The sequence below is a fragment of the Nycticebus coucang genome, chromosome 16 (genome assembly GCF_027406575.1).
Source record: "Nycticebus coucang isolate mNycCou1 chromosome 16, mNycCou1.pri, whole genome shotgun sequence".
Taxonomy (NCBI): domain Eukaryota; kingdom Metazoa; phylum Chordata; class Mammalia; order Primates; family Lorisidae; genus Nycticebus; species Nycticebus coucang.
This window is the reverse complement of record NC_069795.1, coordinates 18968272-18990968: the sequence shown is the minus strand read 5'-3', so window position 1 is coordinate 18990968 and position 22697 is coordinate 18968272. Positions and strand designations below refer to the sequence as shown.

General features: G+C 37.7%; 1 protein-coding gene across 7 annotated transcripts in view; it reads right to left on the bottom strand.

Moving 5' to 3' along the window:
• APP (amyloid beta precursor protein) overlaps nt 1-22697 on the bottom strand; it is a 295844-nt gene that overhangs the window by 189082 nt on the left and 84065 nt on the right. For all 7 annotated transcript variants that reach the window (XM_053565412.1, XM_053565413.1, XM_053565414.1 and 4 more), the window contains one exon: nt 21362-21491. In XM_053565412.1, coding sequence (XP_053421387.1) covers nt 21362-21491 — 130 coding nt within the window. The remainder of the gene's footprint in view (nt 1-21361; nt 21492-22697) is intronic.

The window sequence follows — 22697 nt, the reverse complement described above, 5'->3', positions numbered from 1 at the left end:
GAGAAACCACAACCGGAATATGCAGACATCGTATGCACAGTTTCCCTCCATACGCTATCCTCAGGGCACACATTTCAGTCACCGAGAGGTTTACCACCGGAATTGCATGGGACTGCCAGAACCCTATCGCAGCAAACTGCGCGTCTTCCCCCATGTCTCTTTTTGCAGTTCTCACATTATAATTTGTGTTTATACGTATGGGATTCATTTGGACACAGAAATTGAATCAAGTTTTTGTTTAGCCTAGAACCTACCAGAGCTTTGTTCAGTCCTCTGCTTCCTGAGAGATGAGCTGCAAAAGCAGACATTCTAGGGATCCTCCTAAATTCCCTATTTTGTTTCTTGAAAATAAAAGTATCCCTCACCGGCTGCTTTCTCTTAACATTTTCCTTTCTTTCTGCCTTCTTAAAAAACTCAACCCCAATAGATGTTAGAGATGCAATTAATTAGGGTTATATATGGGGCTTTTAAAAAGCCACATAATTACTCACAAAATACCAACAAGGCTGGTGTATGGTGAGGCAAGGGAAACACCAGTCCTATTACCAAAACCTTAAATCATACCGGGAGGTAAAAAACACAGCATGCTTTTTCCATACACCATCCTCAGAAAGCCAGCTGTGAAGCCGGCTGTACTCAAGACAGGAAGAGGCATTTTCACAGGTAACTTCTCAAAGCAGCTGTGGACTGTCACTCTCACACCCCTGACTTTTCTTTCCTACCTATTACCACCTGGCTTTGCTCCAACAATGTGCGATCTGCAAGTCTTCTTTCCAGGTCAACAGCAACAAGTGCAGACGTCTCCTCTCAGCCTTCAAGTCCCCCATCTGCTCAACCACCTGGTGTCCATCCTTAAATTCAGCTTCTTCTCCAGCTTGCCCCAATCCAGACAGCACTGGTTCTCTACCTTCTATCGTTCTTTCCCTCTCATGGACTCATCTTGTAATACTTCTCATTTAAAAAGGAGGACTCTGGTCTTCTACTCTCTGCTCTTGTTACCTTCCCACTCAGACACACCGCCTACGCCTAAGGGTTTGACAAGCTCCTCTACTCTTTCGACTGTGACCTTCCACTCGACCTTTCTCTGTTTGCTGAACACCTCTACTCAGAAGGTTCTACTTTTCGCAAACATACGAGAACCCAGGGTCCAACTGACTATCAGATCCTGGGACTGTACCCAAAGAGCAATGAGTGATTCCTTCTTGGGTCCAAATCCTTCTTCCCTGGAAGCAAGAGAAGGGAAGAGAAGCAACACTGAATATTTTTTTCTTTTTCTTTTTTTAATTTGCTATTTCTTATACATGGGGTACAGAATTCCAAGCATATATTTATAACTTTTTAAAATGTTTCTAAGCCCTGAGAAAAATATATTAACATTTAGATAAACTGTAAAGATACAGTATACCTGATTCCACACACCAAGTCGACCACGCCAAATGTCACTTTTTTCCTATTTAGTTAAAATAGGGAAATTTGATTATTTATGTTACAAAAGTAATACAAGTTACAAAATATATATATATATATATATATAAAGCATTTCTCACTTTTAGTCTGATAGGTTACTCTTGACTTTTAGAAACCACTAAATAAATGTATATATTTAGAAATGATTCTTAAATACTTTACCAACAACTTTATTCATAACAATGAACTGAACTCTGATTTGTGTAGAAACTCATGAGCAAGTGCAAACCTGTGAAGGGGCCAGCACCATGCAAGAGAAGAAAAACCAACCACAGCCTCAGAGGCCTTTGCCAACTCCCTGAATATTATAGAAGCCACTTCTGAGAAACAGCTGTGAACCAAGTTCCACACAGGACACCTTGTAGGAACGTGGAGAGGGACTGGGTAACGTGTGGGCTTTTGTCCATTTGTTCTGTGTTTTGCTTCTACGCTGGGCCCACCTCCAGTTTCCAGGGCAGCAGAACGCCCGTGGGGGTGAATTCAGCATCCTGGACAGTACAGAAGCAGCAGGAATGTACAGCGTGAGTAAGCAGGACCACGGCATGCTGCCCCCCGCCCCCGCCCCTCGTTTCTGAAGAGGACTGGGATCGGGGCTCACAGTAAGCCCTGCAGTTGTGGGCCTCCATGTTCCTCTGTGGAGCCCCGTACCGAGTCCTCACTGCCTTGGGTGTGGGGGCTCATTTCCTATCCCAGCTTCCCCTCTGTTGTTTTAGTGATAACACATCCTCTACATTAGGGTGGTAAACCTTGTAAGACCTATGCGTCTTAAAATGTCTGTTCCATCTTCATTTAAGAGTTTGTTTGCCTATTAATTCTAGGTTGAATATTGGTTTTCTTCAGAGTTTTGAAGGCATTTGCTTCATTGTCTTCTGATCTACATGACTGCAAAAGTCTTGAAGCCTTTTGATTTCTGACCCATTGTTGACTGTTTCTGCCCGAATTTCCTGATGATTATCTTGGTGTGAATCCATTCTTTTGTTTATTTTATTTAGGTAGAGACAGGGTCTTGCCATGTTGCCCAGGCTGGTCTTGAACTCCTGGACTCATGCTTTCCTCCTGCCTTGGCCTCCCAAAACACTGAATATTTTAAGGAGCCCACAGCACTGGGTCCTGCTGAAAAACATCCTACCTGGTTGTTGAGCCCTGCTCCCCTTTCCCTCAATGCTATAATTCCACTGTCTCAATAGATCATTTACTACCAGTTTATGCTCATGGATCAGAAGGCCATGGGACTGCACTTTCCCTACACTCAAACTACCCATACTCCAAAAGCTGGACATCAGATGGTGTCACACTCTAGTAAACCACTTTCTGACCAGAAATTCACCCTTCAATACTTTCCTCTCCCTTTCACCTACTACCACTATGCATCAGGACCCTCAGTTCCTGGACGCTTCATAATTCTCAGAAGTTACCAGAAGAGGTTTTACTGCCTTCATGTCATTTCCCTGCCAGTCTGACCTGCTGGGCTTTACATCCATTGCCATCCTGCTCATCAAGCCCAGACTCAGTCCAGCCTACCTTTCGGAGCCAACGTCATTCAGCCATCAGGAAAATGTTTTCTACATTTTGGGGGCATTCCAACTCAAAACCTCCCAGAAAACTTTATAACTTATAAATTTATAAAATTTATAACTTAAAAGATGCAGAACTACTTAGGGCAAAAGAAACAGATAAAATATAGAGGAGAATGAAAACAAACAAAAAACATGACGTTGCTGCATTTAACAGAAGAGCTAGCCAGGAAGAAATTAAGATAGAGTACTTGAAATTGGTACCAACTTTTACCAGGTATTAGAGCACTGCTGTAAGTTTCCAAATTGTTAAAACAGAGAGAAAAAGGATCAGAATTTTGTCATTGTACTGTAATAATATCTGAAATTACAGATATAATAAAGTATACTATACATGATTCAATAACCTCCTCAATAAAAACATCTTTTAGAAATGACCCACATTCCTTCTGAGTCACGTCTCAAAAAACCTTTTCAATGTAGATAGATCTTCAGATAAATTGGAATCTTTCTTTCTGTTCCCACTCCACTGTGGACTTACAAATTAACACTCAGATTAGTAAACAAGGTTTAGTTTCATTATTGAAAATCAATTTGCCAGAGCTTATCACTCCTCAGAGGGTTGAAATAATTGAATTTCTGGACTTCTAAGAAAGAGTGTTTAACTAACTTCAGGTTGGTAGATCACCAACTATCCTTTAGCAGAAAATTCCATAGGAGAATTCTGATCCATTTCTCTAATCCAGTGGTAACTGGATGTTATCAGTGGCTGTTGAGTTATCTGTCTATACCTGCTGATCCTGGCAAGTAAAAGCTAAGAGGGACTGCAAATCTCTGTGATAACAGTACATAAAGCTAACACAACTAATTAGTCTTCATGTCTAATAAACAATGGATATTAAGAAAAAAGGGGGATATTGTTTATAGATAACTAGCAAACCAAACAAAATCTAAACAACAAGAGAAATCTAAGGTTAAAGGATATGTACAATTTGAGACTTTTGATCAGTCTTATCTCAATAACACAGGTAGAAAAACTTTCAAACTGATAAAATCCCATGTCATACAGCAGAATGAGAACAAGGCTGCCCTTCAACCTAGTCATCTTCTTTTATCACTCCAACTTCAATCATGGATGTAAATGGAAATTTCTGCTCCCTTTGCTCCTTTTCTGCTCAACTGAATTTTATAATGGAAACGTCTGTTCCTTTCACACAGAACACAAGTGTCATTCAAGTTTTACACACCAGGCAAAGAGTGAACACATTTGTTTAGATGCAAAATCATTTAAATATGCGTCATTACAGGTTTCAACACATTTACAGATGCAGTAGTTTAAAATTCTCTTAGGCAATAAAGCAAGCCTTCAAATGCAGGAGCGTTTCAGGCTTCAAACATCTTCAGACTCTGTCTCCCTTCTGTGCACAACAAGCCCCACATTCCTTTCTCTGCCCTACTAAATCAGAAAGCAGGGTGACTGTGCTCCACCCCAACCCTTTACCCCAAACATCTTCCAGGTCAATAGTCCAAAGTCTCATGAAAACTCCATCTTCAGCTTATCTCTCCAGGGAGCAAATATTTTGAAGAGTAAGCATTCCAGGCAGGCAGAAATTCAGCCTTTAAATCAAACCAAGGCTTAAATATTCTTTCCAAGTAAGGCCATGTCCCACACTGAAGCTCAAAAAAAAAGTGTTTGAAGACAGCAGATCTCCCACTTTATAGTTAGCATTTAGTAATGAGGGAACTGTGTGTGCTTAAAGCTTATAATTAGAGGGAGTATCCTTCATTACAAATAATACATTTAAAATCATAAAGATGATTCAAATGTACATTAAAGGCAAATCATAGTTAAGATCTGAGATCTTTTAATGTAGTGTTGTGGTTGAATAAAGACTTTGCTTTCGGCAATAGCATGAGTGAATTTACCATTTGGGGACTAACAGCAGACTTTCTAACACCAATCAAGTTAACAGAACATAGAATCTTCATTATCTAAGCTTAAGTGACCCATTTAATGGTTAAATGAAGTGTGTACTCAAGGTCACCCACAAGGAAGAAAAGAGATGGGAAAGGTCAGTTTTTCTTCTTGGCCTGATCCCCTCCCACTCATGCCATTACCTAGTTTTAGATATTCACTTCACTTTTGGTTTATGTTCATACTTTCTGGGTACCTCAAAGCCTTAGCTTTTAAATTTCTATGACAGGGAGTTGGCTATTCATAAGTCCTTGGACAATGTGTATTACTAAGGCCTTCTCTTTCAGCTTGAAAAGTCAACTGTTACAGAAAAGAAGTACAGTAGACATCATTGATAACAGTTCTCACGTGCAAATGAACATTCATCAACTATAACAATAGATAATAAGTAATAAAGGTGTTTTTCTGAATTCTAAACACTTGACTAGACCACATTGTTATTCTACATCTATTGAGGCAGCTGTTAAACTGGCATTTCTACATGAGGACAGTTTTCTGAGTTTCCAGGTTTACTTTCAGATGATGTAATCCTTAGTTCCACATTATACATTTTAGTACAACTGTAAGGTCTCCTGACAGTGCAGGATGATAATCCCAACTTTGAGAACATGTCAATGTAAAAAAAAAAAAAATACTTTGTAAGAAATCTTATATTTAAGTTAAAGTATCTAAAATGCTTTTAAAGGTGAATTTTTGCTTCGTCATCTACCTTTACTTCTTTGAAAAATGTTAGAAAACAATACATAAATGTTTCCTAGGGTTTTAAGCTTGATTCATTTTATTCTTGCATACTAATTATCATTAACCAGCAGAAAGATGAAAGCAAAACAAAACAATAACAATAACAACAAAAATACTTGATTCTGGTAATAGCCCAGTATGGGGTCTATTTCTGCATCAATAGCAGGGTTTCTATATTAAGTGTATTCAAATTTAATTAATTCTGTGCATAAAATTAAAGGTCCTGTAGACTTTAATCAAAGCTAGGAACAATTCTATCCTTTGGCTTAAAAGCAGATTTTTTTATTCCAAATGATATTCAACAATAGAGAAAAATGGAACATCTCAAGCGCATGTGTTCTCTGCTCACCACAAGGAGCTTGAATTTGCCATTTATTGATAAAGAACTGGTGCACATCTTAGATGAAATGTCAAAGTAAAATAAGAGTCAATATTCTGAGATCACTTCTCAGTGAAGTAGTGGAGTATTCATAAGAAAAGGACCAGTAAATAATACATACATATGAAGGGCCTCAGCGCCTGTAGTTCAGTGGTGAGGGCGCCGGCCACATGCACCAGGGCTAGTGGGTTCGAACCCAGCCTGGGCCTGCTAAACAACAATGACAACAACAACAACAACAACAACAAAAACAGCCAGGTGTTGTGGCAGGCGCCTGTAGTCCCAGCTACTTGGAATGTTGAGGCCAGAGAATCACTTAAGCCCAAGAGTTTAAGGTTGCTGTGAGCTGTGATTCCATGGCACTCTACCAAGGGTGACATAGTGAGACTCTGTCTCACAAAAATAATAATAATAATACGTATGAGGCTTGGCCTAGACCTAGCGACTTAGGAATCATCAACCCAGCACTTTAAGAAGATGATAAGATCTTCTAGGAACCCTGTATATTGTGGAGAAAATGAACAACCTGGGAAGATACCTATAAAATACTCATATTTAGAATTTCTCAAATAGGTAGCAAAATATTGAGCCCAAAAGGAGATTTGGGGACAGCGGAATGAAAAATAGAAGCAACATCATGGCAATGGTGTGGGGAGAGGGCGACAGGGTCAGTCAAGAGGTGTGGAGGACAGAACATCGCCCACCCAATGGGTCTGACAGTGTGAGCGACAGCAAAGAGCTCATGCCTGACAGAGCTGGAGGAGGAGAGAGCTGCAGGTTCAGGGGATCACACCAGAACTTCTCATCACCACATGGAGAAGCTTGGTGTGAACAGACAGGGCAAGGGTGAAACTTAAAGGAACAGATAGAATCACGTGACTGAAGTGAGTGTCTAGGGAGCTCTGAAGGAGAATATGAGAAGGCTAGATGCTGCTGATATGTGAAATTAAATAAAAGCTGAGCGGGCCAAAGGTCTTTATGAAGTCAAGATCAGATACAACGAGGTTAAAGACTCTACTAAAGAAAACATGTGCATGGTTACCTGGGAATTTAGTCTCAACCAAAAATTTGGAACAGAAGTGGAAAAAGAAAACAAACTCAAAGTATTTAAGTGGTAAAACAAGAGGACAACTTCTTGGCATACTGAACATGAGCCGTTAACATTAAATATACTTAGAGAACATGGTAAGTCCCTCTCTTATGATCAGTTCTAAGCTTTCAATAAAGCAGAATTTACAAGAATAGGAACACAGCAACCCTGAGAAACTAATTATCCTGCTAGCTGATAAAGATAACCTTGAGCAAATTAAGAGGATGACATCCAAACCTTTAACAAATAAATTTAAATAGGACTGTGCCATATTCTGCCAAAGTAGGAAATACTAAGGGAAAGATTTGGGGGAATGCAAGTTGGGCAATATGCTTGAAAATACATATACTTGATCAGTAAATCAACAAAATGCCCCCCAAATTTTAATGGCATAAAAAGATTTAAACCTCTAAAAGGAGAATACCTACATCTACATTAAGCACCCACTAAAGCACCACATGCATCTAAACATTTAATAAAGGCATTTAAATGTGGTGGTAGGAGTTGATATTTAGCATTCACAAACAGGATCCAACTCTTAAGGTACAACTTATGAATGAATCTGAAGCTTCTAGAATCCATTATTATTGTGAATAATAATTAGACGTGGGTTTCTGTTAGAACTATCCTTTATCATTAGATTTAAAAGTTAAGGACAATGAAATTATCATAAACTAATCTAACCATGTGTTTTCTGTCTACACACAGATGATTCTGATAGACACTGACTTTTTGCTAGACATGTATAAGACAGTTCTGACCCTATTTCCTAAAGTTTAATGTTCTTTTATCAAGATCCAAAGACACGTGGTTTATTCATAGTCTGAGATTCTTGTTTTTTCTTGGTTAAAAAAAAAACAGCCTTTCTGGTCGGGTGCAGTGGCTCATGCCTGTAACCCTAATACTCTGGGAGGCTGAGGCAGGATTCCCTGAGTACAGGAGTTTGAGACCAGTCTGAGCAAAGTGAGTCTCTACTAAAAATTAGCTGGGTGTGGTAGTGCATGTTTATAGTTCCAGTTACTTAGGAGGCTGAGGCAGGAGGATCAATTGAACTCAGGAGTTTGAGGTTACTGTGAGCGAGGCTGAGGCATGGCACTCTAGCTAGGCCAACAGAGCAAGACTCTTGTCTCAAAACACACACACAAACACACACACAGAAAAACCCCTGCCCTTCCTCTGTTGGTCAACACTGGTATAAGTGAAGTAAATAATGTTTACCATAAACTTAGAAATTCTTTCAGGCATGTGAGAAATTGCTGCCTTCCTAATGTTTGGATTATCCCTGCTTTTTCCTTTCCTTTTGCAAAATTCAGTTAAATCCTCCATTTCTTTGATATATACTTACTAACTATGTATTACACTATGTACCAAGACATGTTTGAAGCCCTCAGGATAATGCAATGAATGAACAAAGTCCCAATTATTAAAGAGCTTGCATTTTAAACAAAAAATAATTACTGTATTTCCAAATGTATGAGCACTCCAGGAAAGCATTCTTAATCTTCAGCACTATGCACTATTAATTCCCAATATAACACTGTGATTATTCTTTCACCTCATTAAGTCCTCACATCTACTGACTCTAACACTTTCTTCCAACCTCTTATCCCGTTAGTTTGCTATTAAAATTCAAAGAGAAGGAGGAGCTATATCACAGGATACTACAGTTTACGAAAATATTACTCTAGAGGACAATTGATTTTTTCTCTAATCCAATTGTACCATCTATTAAAAGAACTGACATAATAATAAGATTTATCCTGATGCATAACACATAGTTGGTGATAAGATTTAAGAAAAAAGGTATCTGAGAAATGATTTTAGTATATTAATTACATGTTCAATGTAAATGAAATAACATTGAACGTTCAGATATCTTTCTGAACACCAGATAAAGGAAATAATCAAAAGAATTAATATCTTTTCTTGGCTCAGCACCTGTAGCTCAGCAGGTAGGGCGCCAGTCACATACACCGGAGCTGGCGGGTTTGAACCCAGCCCAAGGCCTGCCCCAAAACAATGACAACTACAAGAACAACAAAAATTAGCTGGGTGTGGTGGCAGGTGCCTGTAGTTCCAGCTACTTGGGAGGCTGAGGCAAGAGAATCGTTTAAGCCCAAGAGTTTGAGGTTGCTGTGAGCTGTGACGCCACAGCACTCTACCAAGTGACATAGTCTCACTATGTCACTTAAAAAAAAATTAATCTTTCTAAACTAAAAATGTAATTTAAACACTGTTACAAATTTAAATAGTCAACTACCTCAGTTCTATACTAATTTTCCACCAGTATTTCCAAATACTACCAACACAAACTCTCGTCCTTGGAACATCCCCACACATGTTTAGTTCACCCCTCTTCATTTTCTTTACACAGCCCTCAAGATCTGTATCCTGGCTCCACCATTTTTTAAGAAGCTTTAACCATATGCTCCAGGCCACACCACCCTTCTCTTCCTCCTAGTCCTACAGCAACCACGCATCTTACTTACATAAAAAAGTTCACAACATACTGTTGTAAAGTAGGGTATTAATTAGGATTGAGAATTTATAGAGATTTGTGGTCAGGGAAGAATGTTCAAGGCAGATGAATCTTGTTTTGATCATGTCACTCTGAAGTCCCCGAACAAACACCTGTTACTAAAATAGTAGAGATAAACGTGTTTTCAGAGTAAAAATCGTCACAATTACAAACCTCTACAACATCTTTACTAGGCATAGTCTTCCCTAAATCCTATCAAATAGGTATAAAGGTAATTTTATACAGACACAAGTTATACCCAAGTAAAAGGAAGCCTCTTACAAAGTCGCTATATAGGACAGAGCAAGCTCAGCTCTACAAGATCAGTTTAGCTTTATATAACCCAAAGTTAGACAGCTAACTTTATAATAGTAATTTGACTTGCAACTTTTAATCTTAAAAGGAATTTTCTAATCAAACATCACTTACTGTGTACAATGTGTACACTATTCTAATGACAGGCACATTATAAGCTCAGACGCCACCGCTATATAATTCATCCATGTAACAAAAAACACTCATACCCCTTACATCTATTGAAATAACAAGAATAATAAAATATATGTTGCAAAAGAAGTTAAATAAACAAAAACATTATCTTTGTGAACAGAAGATTATATCTTTCATATGCAAAGATATAAAAGAATAAACTCAATATATTCTATTTTATTGAAAAAAAGGAAATTTTCTAGATTAAAAAAATTCCTATAAATACTATACCTGACTTCTTTCTACCATCTCTGATAGGCCTAGTTGATTACCCACAGCAAGGGGAAAAACTCATTCCCTGCTATATCATGTAGTGGTCTCTTCTGTTACCTCTACCTGTATAATCTCTGTGCTTAATACCTATTTTCTTGATTTTTTTCCACCGTAGTCTTCCTACCATGGATTCTATTTCACCCTTGGCCCCACCCTGTTCCCCTCCCACCATTCCGTCAGCGGAAGTCTTATCACGTATGTAGCGTTTGGATTATGAGTATTCCAAAATTACTCACACTTTTTGATATTTTTGAATGTTTTCTTTTTCTTTGGCTAAAGTTTGTACTTGCTCTGATTAAAATTCTGCTTCATTGTCATATACCCATCAGTCCTACCTCTTTCTCAAACTCCCCCTCAGAACCCGGAGACCATGCACAGAGCAGGCAGGAAGCCCCTCAGCCCACCTTCCCCAGGCCTCCTCCTGGGACCCGCCCTGTTCTTCTCCCCCAATCTGCACCAGCAACTCTGCAGACTGTCACACAGCTGCTGCCCTGAGACTGGCCATCACCAGGGGGTTTCAAAACCGAAGCCAAAGACTCACTGACAGGAGGGAAAAAACAGACAGGTGCTCCTGGGATGCGTCGCCAGCAAGAGGTGGATTTATCAAGGGATATGGAAGACAGGGAAATTTTAATGAAGCCACTCAGTGACTACCGGGAGAAAAAAGAAAGATAACATAATTTATCTCTGGACTGTAGAGTAAAACAAATATTGAGAGCTTTCTTTGTCAACTACTAAAATCTGAACATTTCTTAGCAACCTTTGATATTGAAATTAAAATACATTCTGAATCAGGCTTTAGATGGATCTGTATGTCATTTCTTACATCCAGGATGCTGGAAAAAAAAAAATAAAACATACTTTTTTCCTCACTGCTTTGTAGCCAATTCTAATCTAAATACAAATATCAAATAACTTTTGAAATAAGTATTAAAATACTTGAGGAAAAATATTTTTCCTAATTTCATCTCAGTATTCTTAACATAATTACCTCTTCTCCTCATACTAAGTAAATAAAGAGTTATACGTTAATGGATACTACTTGGAATTACTATAAAGACACACTGTACCTAAAGCACAATATTAAAAGTGAAAAATTTTAAGTCTAGAAAAAGGCATTTCTTAGTTCTTTTTCCAGAGGAAAAATACATCAAAAGTTTCCTAAAATTTGTTACAGTAATAAGTCTATGTCTAACGTATTTTATATGTGATTTATTAAATCATGATAGAAATGTGGGTTTCATGGTAAGGGCCCAAATTAATTCAGTTAATGCCACTTTTTTGTGTTGTATTTAAGCCACTTTCCTAACCCAGGAGCTGTAATAAAGAGCTGCCTATACCACTTAAAAATATTCCTTCCATTTCATACTCTTCATCTGGTTACAATTATTCATATGACACAAGATATGGATCCCTAAATCCCAACTCTTTCATGGGTTCTGTTATACAAAAATTGTATTTTCTACCGTAGCCATTTGGAAAGTTATTTACTGGTTTGAATAGTCAAAAAAAAAAAAATTAAAATCAAGACAGGATCTCAAGTTTTTTATTTGTTTTGGGAAATAACATGAGGAGAAGTGAGTTCTAAAGACAAAAGGGAAAATGTTTCTTTTCTCTGCTGGGGTTAGGGAGTGAAGGTAGGCGGCACACTGCCAGAGAAAGGTGTTCAGAAGTTGCCAGAGTAAAAAGAGAACATTGATCAAAGTCCCTTTTCTTCCTTAATTACCTATCATAATCATTTGTAATCATTTACCTCCAAACAAAAGAGAAAATAGCAAAGCAAAGAGACACAGCCTTCTGAGTGAAGAGCACATTCATAACTTTGACTTAAAATGTACAAAAGCAAATTATATAATTAAAATGTGTGTATCCTGCAATATTCTGAATTTTTTTCTTATAAAAAAAGAGCTTGAGGTTAGCTGAAAACATTATTTTTCCATATTAAACTGACATTAAAACAAAAAGCTGGAATGTTGTGGGAATTATCTAACAATTTCTAAGACTGAATTATACAGATGTAAAGCAGGTTGGCCCAGGAAAGTTTGTTTCAAACAACAAACCCTGATATGACCATTCCATTCCCTAATATAGAAAGAAATAAAAGAACTCAACAGAAATCCACTGGGTTCAGTTGACATTATTAAACCTAAAGGTATTTTTGTTTCCTCCAAATAAAGTAGGCAATAACAGTTGAAAATGTAACCATGTCTATGTGAAATTTAAAATATATGTGACTTTTCTTACTTCTGTGGATGCTAATGTCTGTATTTTTTTTCCCTTTACCTACTGTCTATGGAAAAAAACATGCAAGCAGTGTGTAAAAGAACTCAAACACAAAATATACTTGACTCATCATTACTAAACCAAACTATAAAATACAGGGGTCATAACTCACTTGTACAGATAACCCAAAATCATCTCAAATTTTATTTTCCTATTCAAGTATCTCTTGGTGAGACCTACAATGCACATATACAGTTAGTGATCCAACTTCAACAGCGCTGGTATTTCATATCAAAGTGGCAAAGCATGAATAAGAGAAACAGCAGGTGATACCCTACCCAAGGTTTGCTAATTTTTAAAAAATGCTTGGATTAATAGCTTAAAAAAACTTCCTACTCTCAGAAATTCTAAACTTAGTTGCCAAAAGTCAAAAAGTACCATGAATATACATAAAAGAGGTATATATTCAAGATCAGCTTGAAAATATATACATATTTAAATTAAAAATGAAAATGCTATTTATAATAAATGAATGAAACAGCAATGCTTTTTAAAAACTATGACCCTTATCATGACCAATTACCTCTTCTTCCCATAAACAGTGAACCATGTTTTTCTACACATATCCTTTCATCTCCTACCTTGAGAATTTGGCCCATTCTTTGTCTAAATACCTAAAATATTCTCCATTTTTGCCCCCACCCTTAAAATCTTAGCTCAAATGCCACTTTCTGCCACGTCTTCCTTAAATTTCTCTACTGTAATCCCCTATATCCATGCATACATCATAAACTCTGTAAAAGTAGGAACCACATTTCACCCATCTCCAGGGCTCATACACTGTAGGTAATCAATAAATATTTATGCAATGGATATGTAAGTTTGAACTTTCATTAGTCATTTTTGCAGTTCTTATTTCTCTGTGAGTAGTCAATTAACTGTTTCCTAAGTTGGAAATTTGGAGAAAATTTTAAAATAGTTTAACATTCAAATATTTATAGCCTCTTTATTCACAATGGCAAAGATGTGGCAACAATCCAAGTGCCTGTCAACTCATGAACAGATTAATAAACTGTGGTATATCTATACCATGGAATACTATTCAGCCATAAAAAAAGATGATGACTTTACATCTTTTGTATTTACCTGGAAAGATTTGGAGAATATTCTCCTAAGTATCTCAAGAATGACAAATCAACCATCCCATGTACTCAATACTAAGTTGAAACTAGTAGATCAACACAAATTCAAGAAGGCGCGTAGGCTCAGCAAGTTCCCCCCTAACAGGTGCCATATATAGGTACATGACACATTTCCTGGCTGAAGGACCCAACTACAAGTCAGACTTTACCTTACCAACAATGTAAACTAACCATATGTACCCTCCTATGAATCTGAAATTAGAAAAATAGACTTAAATAATTAAAAATTAGGTTAAATGGCTTTACACATAAATTATAGGTACTTTTTACTAATTATTAAGTTAAAAATGCATAGCTAAATGTAGGGATACCTATATTTATTTTAAACTCAAGATCGCAAATCAGTACTAAAATTTTCCTCTATACTTTCATAAACAATTAAACAGCACATATATTTTACTGAAGCAACTATAAGATTTTTAAGGCAGTCAGCCAGTAATTTTGTAAAAATCAATTGAACACAAATGTATCTACAAGGATGTTTATCACAACATCATTTATAATGATCACCATGATAAAATAAAGGAAACCACCTAAATGACCACAAATAAAGAATAAACACACTATAGTGTCTGGCATGGTGCTGCCTGTGCTCTTTAAGAATATTTGATTTCACAGATAAAGTAGTACAAAATGTTAGGAGGAAAAAGCAGATTGCAAAATAGGGAATGGTTATACAGCTGTTAAAAAAACAACAAAAACAAAACATATATGAAGCTTTGGAAGAAAATCGTATCAAATACATGCAGGTTTCTTTTTTTCACGTTACACCTGGGACTCTCACACATCTATGAATTCCCCATTTTAAGAAAATATCAGCAAAGCACACTCACGGGGCATTACAACAAATTTTCAAAAGTTGTTTTTCTTTTTAATGAGTCCTGTCACTTTATGACACCCAGTTTTAGCTCCGATAAAGAAAGAAATTAAAGATTTAACTAAGTAAATTACCCACCCTAAAAGAGCTCTTATCAGCCAAACCTGATTTGTTAAAAGTCTCAGAAAGAAAACTTAACGTGACACCAGGTACAATAATGAAAATGAGCAGAAACTAAACTGGAAATGGAGTCACCAAATCCACTATGCCTTTTTCTCTTCAAAAAAAAAAAAATTTTTTTTTGCAGTTTTTGACCAGGACTGGGCTTGAACCCGCCACCTCCGGTGAGCTGGCGCCCTACTCCCTTGAGATTTGCCAACCCAAAATTTGCTTTTTTTAAAAAGTCAATCTTCTCAACTCATCCTCCATCACAAGCTTTAGAAAGCAAATCAAGCTAGAGGCAATGTTGATGTTGAGACAGGACAAGGAAGTGTAAATACCAGCCTTGGTGGATGACACAACTTGAAAAAACTTTTTATAGGTTTTCCTGCTTCCTCAAATGGGAGAGGGCCTCAGCCCTTCCTCACCAGATTGAATTTAGTGGATTTTGTAAGTTCTTCCCATTCATCGGTCCAGCCTGAAGCAAATGTAGCTCCCAGATAACAATAATTAGGAAGAAAAAACTAAACGGGATCAAAGATCTGTCTGAGGAATGAGTGACGCTTAATGCTACTCAAATTTGGTTGAAGATAATAAGAATGGAGGCATTTTCTTTTACTTTGACAGCATAGTATTTTTATTTTATTAAAAAAATAATATTTTTAAATATAGTATTTTTAAACAAAATATTTTTCCTATAATAAGTTAATACTTGTATGAAGTTCATAAAGCTCAATGACCAACGGATAAGACAAATTAACGATCACTCTGTGTGTTCTTCCAAGTTCTTTGTCTTTTCTTCCACCATCACCTTGGGTGGTAGATACAAAATTTTACATAATGATTTCATAGTCTATCTTTTGCTGATAATAAAAGCCACTCATTTACTATACAAATTATAGAAAAAGGCTTAACTAAAATCAAAATCACCTGTAATCCCACTGTTTGGAGACAAACATTGGTAAGATTTCTTTTCCATTCATGTCTTTTACTTAGTTGAAAATGAGACTTTGTATACTGCTTTTGCAGCACGATTGACTCAGGGCACTCAAACAACTTCTTTTTACATGGAAGACCACATAAAAAAAGACTCTGCCATCTCTCCAAAGATGGCTCATTAGCTTTCCCTGATGAGGAAATGCTCAGAGATTCAGGTCATTCCTTATGAGATCATGATGTAGACAATCCTTAAGAAATAGAACATTCTTGAATTTTCATCCTTGTGTGCAAAGGGCCAGGCTCAGGAAGTGCCACCCTCGGTGTAGCATATGTGTAGCCTCAGCACACGCACCCTGGGGACTGGAGGAGTCATGGGCACCAACTCTCTAACATGTTGCATTATTCTGCTAGGACAACTAGCTGTTTACATGATGCTTAGCCTACAGTCATAATGTCCTTCCATCCCCACACCCATTCTTAAAGTTTGGCACAGTCTCATGTAACATTCCTGAAAATTGTATTGGTTGATGTGTCTCAGAAGATTTGCTCTTCATCACACATCCAAAGAACTACGTTGTGCACCCCCCAAGTACCCAAATCCACCCTCTCACACTAAACAAGATTGAGATAGGCGTAGATGATTCACACAAAGGCAAGACGAGAAACCTAGAAAATGAGGCATGCTTTTCCTTATTAAAACATTAAAACAAAATTCAGACAAATTGAGTATCTTTAATTTCTCCGCTGACCATATCTGATAAGGTCATTACTACTTCCATGTTTGGAAATTCTTGATTAAAAAAAATGAAAGAGAATGAAATGGTAAGGAAGGAATTCTTTAACTTCCAATTCTTATTTTGGATTAAGCTATTAACCTGACTTCGCCCCGTATAAATCAAAAGCGATTCATCTTGCTTTTGTAGATACAGTAGTAACTTGCTTTTGCTGGCCTGAGATAAGCAGAAAAGTGCAATTTCAACATGAAGAATAGTGATTCAAATGGAAAGGAGCTGAAAGCTTTGCAAAGAAAACATTCTCCTTAAGTAATAATAATGATGTGCTTGAATCCTACATGAGATAATCAATATAATGTTCATATGATTAAGACAGATATTACACGCTGGTTCCAGAGGTACTAACAAAAGCAAAGGATGAAATGAGAAAGCCAACTCCTTCTCAAGGGAAATCTTCTACCCCATGGGAAGAAAGTGGCATAAACAACCTGATAGACTCTCCCTGTCCAGACAAGAAATGCAAGGTACTGCAGAGCAGCCATGTCCAAGGCAAACACACTATTTAGAGGAAAATAACCCAGTGCAACACTGGATCCTTCATCTGATGGAGAGGTTAGGAAGGTCGCGTGCCAGAAATAACAGTCATTTTTTTCCCTTCAAGGTTTGCTTTGAATTTTAATGTGCTTAATGTTTAAGACAACCATATTTTGTTTTCTAGGTCAGTAAAAATAATCTCTTTTGTCTAAAAGATATATTTGGTTACAGTCAGAGATTTGAGAAAGTACTTAACATTAATACTGAACAATAATCCTTTGTTCAAGCAGTAAATTACATGAAAGAATGTTACCTATGACTACTAGAAGGTAGAAAATATTATCATGTGGAGATTAATCCTATACCAGGGGTCATGGTTGTTTCCTTTATCAACACACCATCTTGTATTTTAAAAAGTAGTTATTTATTGCCTCTAATTCACACCATTTCCACTATGGTTCAAATTTGTAAATAAGGTGAATATCTGCTCTAATACAATTTTTTATTTTATATACTATAAAGCAGTGGTCCTTTGGCCTCAAGGACTTTCCTAGAAGATAATTTTTCCAGACGGGGAGTGGGGCAGATAGGTGTGTGCATGGCACTAGATTCTCAAAAGGAGCAGCAACTGAGATCCCTCACCCATGTGGTTTATGGTGGGGTTCAGGCTCCCATGAGACTCTAGTGCCCCCACTGATGTGACAGGGGGCAGAACTCAGGCAGTGATGCCAGTGACGGGGACCAGCTGTAAATACAGAGGAAGCTTCACTTTCTGACTGCCCCGCTTCTCTCCTGCTGCGTGCTCAGTTCTTAACAGGCTACAGACCAGGTACTAGTCAGTGTCCCACGGGGTGGGGACCACAGATATTAGGAACACTGGATCAAGAATCCAAAGTATGGGCTGGGCATAGTGGCTCATGCCTGTAATCCTAGCACTTTGGAAGGCTGAGAAGGTCTCCTGTTCCAGCCCAGCCTGAGCAAGAGTGAGACTCCATCTCTACAAAGAAGAGAAAAATTAGCCAGGTGTGGGGTTGTGTGCCTGTAGTTCCAGATACTCAGAAAAGCTGAGGCAGGAGGATCACTTAAGCTCTGAAACTTGAGGTTGCAATTAGCTACAATGACACCCAGAGTGCGGTGGTGAGTGAGTGAGTGAGACTCAGTCTCAAACCAGAATCAAAAGATCTTCATCTCTGGTGCTTACTCTACCACTCAATAGCTGGGTGAGTTACAGCAAGAAATACAACCGCTCTGACTCTCTCTCTCTCTCTACACACACACACACACACACACACACACACACACACACACACACACACACACATTCATATGCGCACATAGCCTGTGAAGTGAGACTAACAGAATCAGCACTGCCCTCTCACAGAGGAAGTTATTTCAATGCATGCCCTAACAATTAAGCCCAATTACAAAGGGCTTAATATCTCACTCTGAATAAGAGATTAAGAAATCGAAGGAAAGGGAAGAAAAGGAGGGGAGTAAAGAATGAAGAAATGAAAGAGAAAAAGGCAGCCAGACAGTAAGACAATCAATGTTGGGACCAGGCTATATTAGTACACATAAAATGCACCTGAGTGATACACTCACATTTTTCAATTCCTTTTCCTAAAATACAAGACACACCTATGCATATTCACCAGGGTTATTTCATACACTTGGTGTAATACCTTTATTGGTCACTAAGAATTAAGCAGCACTCACATTATTTTAATTCTAATCTAAGCTCAATAGTGAAGTAGGAGACAGTGTATGCTCAACTGACCATATTATAGTCTGATTCCAGGTCCAATGAAAAAAAAGCAGAGATTCATAAAATGAGAAAATATGACAAATGATTAAAATAGTCCGAGTAGCTACTAGATATATCTCATGAATATCTAGTCCCATTACTAGCCAAGAACAGTTAGTCTCAACATGCTCATTTCACATCAGATACTAAACCAGAACTGAGAAAGTTGCTTAATATGTCACAAAACGACCCGTCATTTTGAATTATGTACATCTCCGTCAAGGAGCCCAAAAACTGTTGCAAAGATGAAAGAGAAATCTGGTAATTGGTGACGGAAGAGCCTTGGCAGGGATCGATGCTTTCCCGAAGAAAACTTTATGGGCTTCTCTCCTTTTCTCCTCTGAAACCCTCTCCACCCTGCTCGGTGAGAATTTGTCAGTGGAATGCTTCATTGTGCGGTGTTTCTCCTTCCTTAGTGGTTAAAAATATAAGGTAGGAGAGGTTTTTAACTTTACTATCAAACAAGTGTTTGATAGACGAGATTAATTATTAAAAATCACACTACTTAGGATGTAGCTCCCTAAATGGTGCATAATGAAGTTGGATCACAATAAAACAAGTGTCTGTTTAATCATATTACCATGAAGTCTTTTGAATTCCTATTTTGACCTGTAGACATTTTTTACATCTTCTATGTCTCGCTGCAGTGTTTGTCCACTTGGAGTTTCAATTCACACTTGCCATAGGAGGAGAGCTTTTTAGAGATGGAGAGTTTCAGGGAACCGGGGCAGAGGAAGTGGATAGCAGAAGCTATAACTGATTTGGGGATAAAGGACAGTCACCAGAACTACTGGCAGTAGGTGTTCTATTACATTCTCAATGTGGATTTCATCTTTACTAAATGCCAATTCTAAGTAGAGTTATAAAGCAAGAAGATCTACATAAAATGATAATTCAAACGTAAGGTCCCTCTTGAAAGATGACCATGGTTTTGAGTGTCCTACCAGGTGTAATAGGCAATAATGCTTGTCCGAAGGCCTAGTGCCTGTTCTTATGAGTTTACATTCTAACGAAAATGTGTCTGGACTATTTCATAGAGCAGCCAAGTGGGAACCAAGAGAAACAAATCATTAACAAGGACTAATCCACTTAATTAAATGACTCATGACCTCCTTTCTCCCAACTTATCCGGGACTACACACGTCTCTGTGTTTGTTTCTGGGTATACTAAGTTAATCTGAAATGGACAGTTCTCTTCAAAACAAATGACTTCTTCATTTTCTTGAAGCAGGAATTCCATTATCTACTATTTCAGTGATACTTATTTTTATCTGATTAAATCTTCATTTCTTGGCCAGTCAGACAGAAAAGGGATAGAGCTCTTGTAACGCATTAGGAATGAGGAATAAAAAGAAATGAAGAAACTCTTGAAACTATCAAATGTTTCAGAATCTGGTTTTCTGTACTTTCTTCATCAGTTACACTGTGCATAGTAAAACCACCTGACAAACTCTTCATTCTAATGTTCAGTGTTTTCTATTTATGTCTCAAATTGTATACATGAATGTACATGATCAACCTGCTCTTATGACATTGATTTTTGACCAAATAGTATACAGATCTCCAAAATCTTCAGTAATTATCCTTACTTTCTCTTGGGACTTTCTTGTAAAAACTCCTTTTAACCTATATAGGAAGTCACCAGAATGCAGAATGCATATCAATATTTGTCCACTATGGCCATACACAGATTTCTGTATCCTTATTTACAATCTTCCTACTAATGTATTAACTTGAAACAAACATCGAGATACAAGATATCAGTTCAAAGACTATTGATTTCCATAATGCCTCGTCACATAAAAATATCAACTAGGAAAAGACTAACAGCCAAGTCAGATTACAGATGAAGTATGACTGTGCTTCCGGAGGATAAAAGAGCACGATACCACAGAAAACTACTCAATTTCAAAAACAAAAGTTTCAAGTGAATTTCAGGTCGGAGAGAGAAACACACCTTAAACCATTATAGTTATCAAATTATTCCCTCTAGTTTAATGTAAACAGGTAAAAAAAAAAAAAAATTCCCAAGTTCCATTCATCAACCACCACCAAACAGAAAGAATATTTAGTTGGCTGCTGTGGGAGAATTTTGTAAGAAATCAGCAAAATGCTGGAGCCTCATATAGACTCCTTCTTCTAAGAAGCCCATGAGAGGTGATATACCAGGCCCCAATTCCACAAGTCTAGGCAGTTAGTATACATGAGAATCATCTGTGGAATGTGGATTCTTGCGTTCCACCACCAGCCATATTTCATTCAGCAGTCTTGGGACTGACCCAGGAATTTGTATTTTCAATAAACACCCTGGGTCAATTCCTCGTGAGTCAGGAAACTCAAAAATACTGCTCCTGTACCGTCAGAGCACAGAACTCCACTGCAGGAGTCCACAATAGCAGTGACACGCTGAAGGACAAGTCTATTATGTGACCTAATAAGAACATCCTCTTTTTCATCCCCAAAGACTAGGCCACCACAGTGAAGGCCCGTCTGGCTGGCTCACCTAAGCAGCGGTAGGGAATGACGATGTGCCCGTGGGTCTTGCACTGCTTCCGGCTCCGCTTGCACCAGTTCTGAATGGTCACCGGTTGGTTGGCTTCCACTACATTGGTGATCTGCAGTTCAGGGTAGACCTGGACGAGCACACACACAAAAAGGTAAACTGTTACTGGAGGCAGGGGCAGGAATCCACCAGGACCCAACAAACCTCCACCGTGATTACAAGGCATTGCCATCCCCTGACGGTCCAGCCTTCCCTGGGGCTGACCAAGCTAAAGAAATTCAGTAAAAAGAAAATGATAAAAGTGACAAGCACCTGGACATTCCATGCAAAACACAAAGCCAGGTGGTATTTATTGCCTCACATGCATTCGGATTTAAAATATCACATTTTAATGGGAGAAAAAAATGGAAAGAAGAGAGGGAAAGGGAGGATTCTTGCAAGCCTGGCATCATTTTCAGTGCAGAATAAACTAGTGTAGGGATGATAGTGTCCTAAATAAATGTTATAGTAGATATGCCTAAGATTATTATTATTACTTCAAGTCAACCTCCCCTCCTATCTCACTGGCTGGACAAGCATTTTATATATAAGATATGAAATAGCAAGCTTCTATATAAAAATCCTTTTCTTTATTACAAATAATTTACATGATAATAATTTATCAAAAAGTTATCAAGAGTGTTATATATTACTTTCACCTTTTATTTATACTTTATTTTTTAGAGATGGGGTCTTACCACATTGCCCAGGCTACAGCACAGCGGCTATTCACAGGCATAATCATGACAATCTACAGCCTCCAACTCCTGGGCTCAAGCAATCCTCCTACCTTAGCCTCCCTAGTAGCTGGGGCTACGGGTGCATGTCGCCAAATCCAACTTAAGGATGTCATTTAGATAAAAACTGCACTCATGAATTCTCTTCCTTTTATAACTAAGTATAGCCTTTTGTTTTTATTACTCTTCTGTGTAAGCCAGGGTTTACTGAGCACTTAAAATGACATGTGAAACTTGATCAACTAAAATATATTTGTGAAATATCAAAACACTTCTATTTATGAATGATTAGAGATTTAGAAGAAAACTAGAAATGCAAAATCCGTATCTAAAATGAACTTTCCCTTGCATACATCTTGCATTTTATTAGAGTTGCTGTTTTGTCAGAAATGTAACAGTGAAAAGAAAGAACCGGGGACACAAGCAAAGGAACGGTTATAAGGCCAGCGTGAAACCTAAAGCAGGGAAAGTGAGAACACAGGGGAGTTACACACAGTTAAAGGCTGTTTAAACTGTGCAGTGTGAATCCTGGTGTGAGCCAAAGAATTTTTGGCATAGAG